The sequence below is a fragment of the Salvelinus namaycush genome, chromosome 25 (assembly GCF_016432855.1).
Source record: "Salvelinus namaycush isolate Seneca chromosome 25, SaNama_1.0, whole genome shotgun sequence".
Lineage (NCBI taxonomy): Eukaryota > Metazoa > Chordata > Actinopteri > Salmoniformes > Salmonidae > Salvelinus > Salvelinus namaycush.
In genome coordinates this window covers 18,855,464-18,859,304 of record NC_052331.1, presented here as the reverse complement: position 1 = coordinate 18,859,304, position 3,841 = coordinate 18,855,464, and the positions used below count along the sequence as shown (strand labels likewise).

Here is a 3,841-nt window from a genome sequence, read left to right as displayed (position 1 = left end):
ATATTTTATAAAATATAAAAAGACAAGTAATAATGTAATCATTCAGTATGATCATCATTTTAAGAGGTAATATTGGTATGTAGACTAGGCTGTCCTTTCCCAAGTTCACTGACAATTTAGTCACTGGTCAATCAATACCTTGCTAATACCCTGCCACCTCTTGTGCACCCATGCACACTGCATAACCTTTCATTTCAATGTTTATTATTTCCCTCAACACACATATTTTACTTTTAGATATTCATGAACAATAAATATTCATGCATGCGTACTTGGCTCCAGCAAATGATGGTTTACCATTAGCGTAGAGGTTTGTCACGTGTTATCTATGTTGTTGAATTAGGGCCATAGGCCAGACTAGTGTAATGTGCAGTGAAGCAGGCCCAAAAATGAAATGTGTGAACTGGAGGAGTTGCGGGGGAGTATTTAGTGTTATATGAGCCGAAGCCTTGGTCAAGTGAAGCACGACATGAGCTTTCTCGCCAAGGCCTCTTGATAGGCCTCTTGATAGCATTGTAATTGTGTTTTAGTGCTCAGACCAAGGCTAGAATTATCATCATAATGTCATACATAAACTACAATCATCATTGAATCACTATGGTGCATGAATTACAACCATCATTGAACATGAGTTCTGCATGTCCTTGTCTGTTATTTCCACCTTAGAAACTTGTATAACTGAAAACACATTCAGCTTAAACATTTATATTTCCTACTCTGATTCAGGAGCTTTTACACTGTGAACAATCAACCAGCACAGCCATGGCCTCCCTCTGTGGTCTGTTGCCAAGGGGAACAGTCCTGGCTGAACGATAGATATATATAGAGAAGGAAAGACGGAGAGACAAAGCAGCCTTGAGGTGCAGAGGAAGAGATGGTCGTCACTGACAGGAGTTCGAGCACTCCTGTGCCTAAGAAGCAGGAACCAAAGAAGAAGAAGAGGAAGTCCCGCCCCCATGGCCTGCCCTCCCCGGCGCTGTGCTGCGCATGCGGCCTGTGCATCATGCTGGCAGGCATCAACATCACCCTGGTGGGGGCATTCGCCTTCAGCACCTTGGTGCCCTCTGCCAACCCTCCCATCATCATAGGGCCCATCCTGCTCCTGGTGGCCTTCTCTTTCTTCGGAGCGTGCTGTGTCTGCAGCCGCCTGCCCCCCGCCCAGGGCTCCCGGAGGTCGAAGGTGGGCGGGAGGAGCATGGGGATGATGGGGCGTGGAGGTTTAGCCGGGGGAGCGACGTTTGAGATTGAGACAAGTGAGCACACGTTGCAGGACACCACGGCAGTACAGCTCAGCCCCTCGGCCTCACCGGGGTCATCACGGGCGTCCAGCCCCGAACGGGATGCTCCTCCTGACCCCGCCCCCCCAGGGACCTGCAAGCTCTTCACCATGGAGACCAATGGCCCCACCTCCGCCACGGCCTACTACTCTGCCTCCTCGGCCGGGGGAGGGGCTGTGAGGCTCAACCTGCCACGTGATGATATGGCCACCTAGCACAGCTCTGACTAACGCACTGAAGCAAGAGCCTCCTGCCCCAGGGGACTGATGCAAAACTATGTAAATATGAACTAGGTTTGATGATATACAGACAGTGTTTCAGTGTGTCTAGCCATTTTGTGAAGTGCCATTTTTCATGTTTATGAGAAGCTATCAGAGATTTATTGCATTTGTTTTTGTTTTTTCCAGCAGCCAAACAGTAATTAGCATGCAATTCAACATTGAAGGAACGTGGGTGACAGTTTCGTTGGAATTGATGTTCCTACCTCCTCAGAACTGTTCTCTTTAGAATCCTCTCTTAACATGCATGGGGCATTATTATAAGCAGTTTCTAACCGGAAAGCAAAATGAGAGAATTGAAGCGTTTTCTCTGTGGCATTTCTGAGGGGTAAAACAAAGTGATGTGTCCCTTTTCTTTGACGGTCTGGACCTCAGTGATTGACATTTCAGCCGATTGCTCTGAAGCAACTTTGTTGTTGTTGCCAGAACTGAAAGGTTTGACACGAAATGGCAATGAGTTTAATGCTATCATTTAAATACTTAGTTATGTTTGACATTACAGTATGTGCTGCTTTGGTCTAAAATTAGATGCAAAGATGGGGTCGCAAGATTTCTTTGCAATATAATCTCAACTGAAAGGATCAGCAACAGAGGACTAAAATGTATTTTTCCTCAATTGTTTCTACAGACAAAACATTATGGATGATATGCAGTGTACATCAGTGGTTGGCAACAAGTGGCCTGCGGGCCAAAACTGGGTCACAAGTGATTTGTTTTTTGGAATCAGAATTTTTACTACAAACATAGAAATGCGCCATTTTCACATACAGTGGAAAGAAAATCCTTTGGAATTACCTCGATTTCTGCATAAATTGGTCATAAAAGTCACAACAATAAACAAACAGTCTGCTTAAACTAATAACAAACAATTATACGTTCTCATGTCTTTATTGAATACACCGTGTAAAAATTCACAGTGTAGGGTGTAAAAAGTATGTGAACCCTTGGATTTAATAACTCGTTGACCCTCCTTTGGCAGCAATAAACTCAACCAACGTTTTCTGTAGTTGCAGATCAGACCTGCACAATGGTCAGGAGGAATTTTGGACCACTTTACGAAACTGTTTCAGTTCAGCGATATTCTTGGGATGTCTGGTGTGAACTGCTTGAGGTCATGCCACAGCATTTTAAATCAGCTTGAGGTCAGGACTCAAGGTATTTTTTCTTCTGTTGAAGCCATTCTGTTGTTGATTTACTTCTGTCTTTTGAGGATGTTGTCCCGTTGCATCACCCAACTTCAGTTGAGCTTCAATTGGCGGACACAGCCTTACATTCTGCAAAATGTCTTGATAAACTTGGGAGTTCATTTTTCCGTCGATGATAGCAAGCTGTCCAGGCCCTGAGGCAGCAAAGCAGCCCCAAACCATGATGCTCCCTCCACCATACTTTACAGTCGGGATGAAGTTTTGATGTTGGTGTGCTGTGCCTTTTTTTCTCCACAGTTGTGTGTTCCTTCTAAACAACTCAACCGTAGTTTGTCCACAGAATATTTTGCCAGAAGCGCTGTGGAACATCCAGGTGTTCTTTTGCGAACTTCAGACCTGCAGCAATTATTTTTTTGGACAGCAGTCTTCTTCCGTGGTGTCCTCCCATGAACACCATTCTTGTTTAGTGTTTTACGTTTCGTAGACTCGTCAACAGAGATAGCATGTTCCAGAGACTTCTGTACGTCTTTAGCTGACACTCTAGGATTCTTCTTAACCTCATTGAGCATTATGCACTGTGCTTTTGCAGTCATCTTTGCAGGGAGGCCACTCCTAGGGAGAGTAGCAGCAGTGCAGAACTTTCTCCATTTATAGACAATATGTCTTACCGTGGACTGATTTTAGAGATACTTTTGTAACCCTTTCCAGCTTTTTGCAAGTCAACACTTCTTAATCTTAGGTCTTCTGAGATCTATTTTGTTTGAGGCATGATTCAGGTCAGGCAATGCTTCTTGTGAATAGAAAACTCTAGGGCAGGGCAGGGCAGCTCTAACCAACATCTCCAATCTCGTCTCATTGATTGGACTCCAGGTTAGCTGACTCCTGACTCCAATTAGCTTTTGGAAATGTCATTAGCCTAGGGGTTCACCTACTTTTTCCAACCTACACTGTGAATGTTTAAATGATGTATTCAATATCATTTGTGTGTTATTAGTTTAAGCACTCTGTGTTTGTCTATTGTCTATGAAGATCAGATCAAATTTTATGACTAATTTATGCTGAAATCCAGGTAATTCCTAAAGGTTCACATACTTTTTCTTGCCACTATGTTGATGTTGGGGTAGTGCTGGACATGATTAAT

General features: G+C 43.9%; 1 protein-coding gene across 1 annotated transcript; it reads left to right on the top strand.

The window, feature by feature from the left end:
• The first annotated feature begins 874 nt into the window (after positions 1-874).
• On the top strand, positions 875-1,492 carry LOC120019824 (transmembrane protein 275-like). Its single transcript, XM_038963237.1, has one exon. It carries the CDS (start codon positions 875-877, stop codon positions 1,490-1,492), a length of 618 nt encoding a protein of 205 aa, XP_038819165.1.
• Positions 1,493-3,841: the final 2,349 nt, after the last annotated feature.

Bases quoted from the DNA above. Each gene is read 5' to 3' on its own strand.
- LOC120019824 (XM_038963237.1), top strand. From the start codon at position 875: ATGGTCGTCACTGACAGGAGTTCGAGCACTCCTGTGCCTAAGAAGCAG.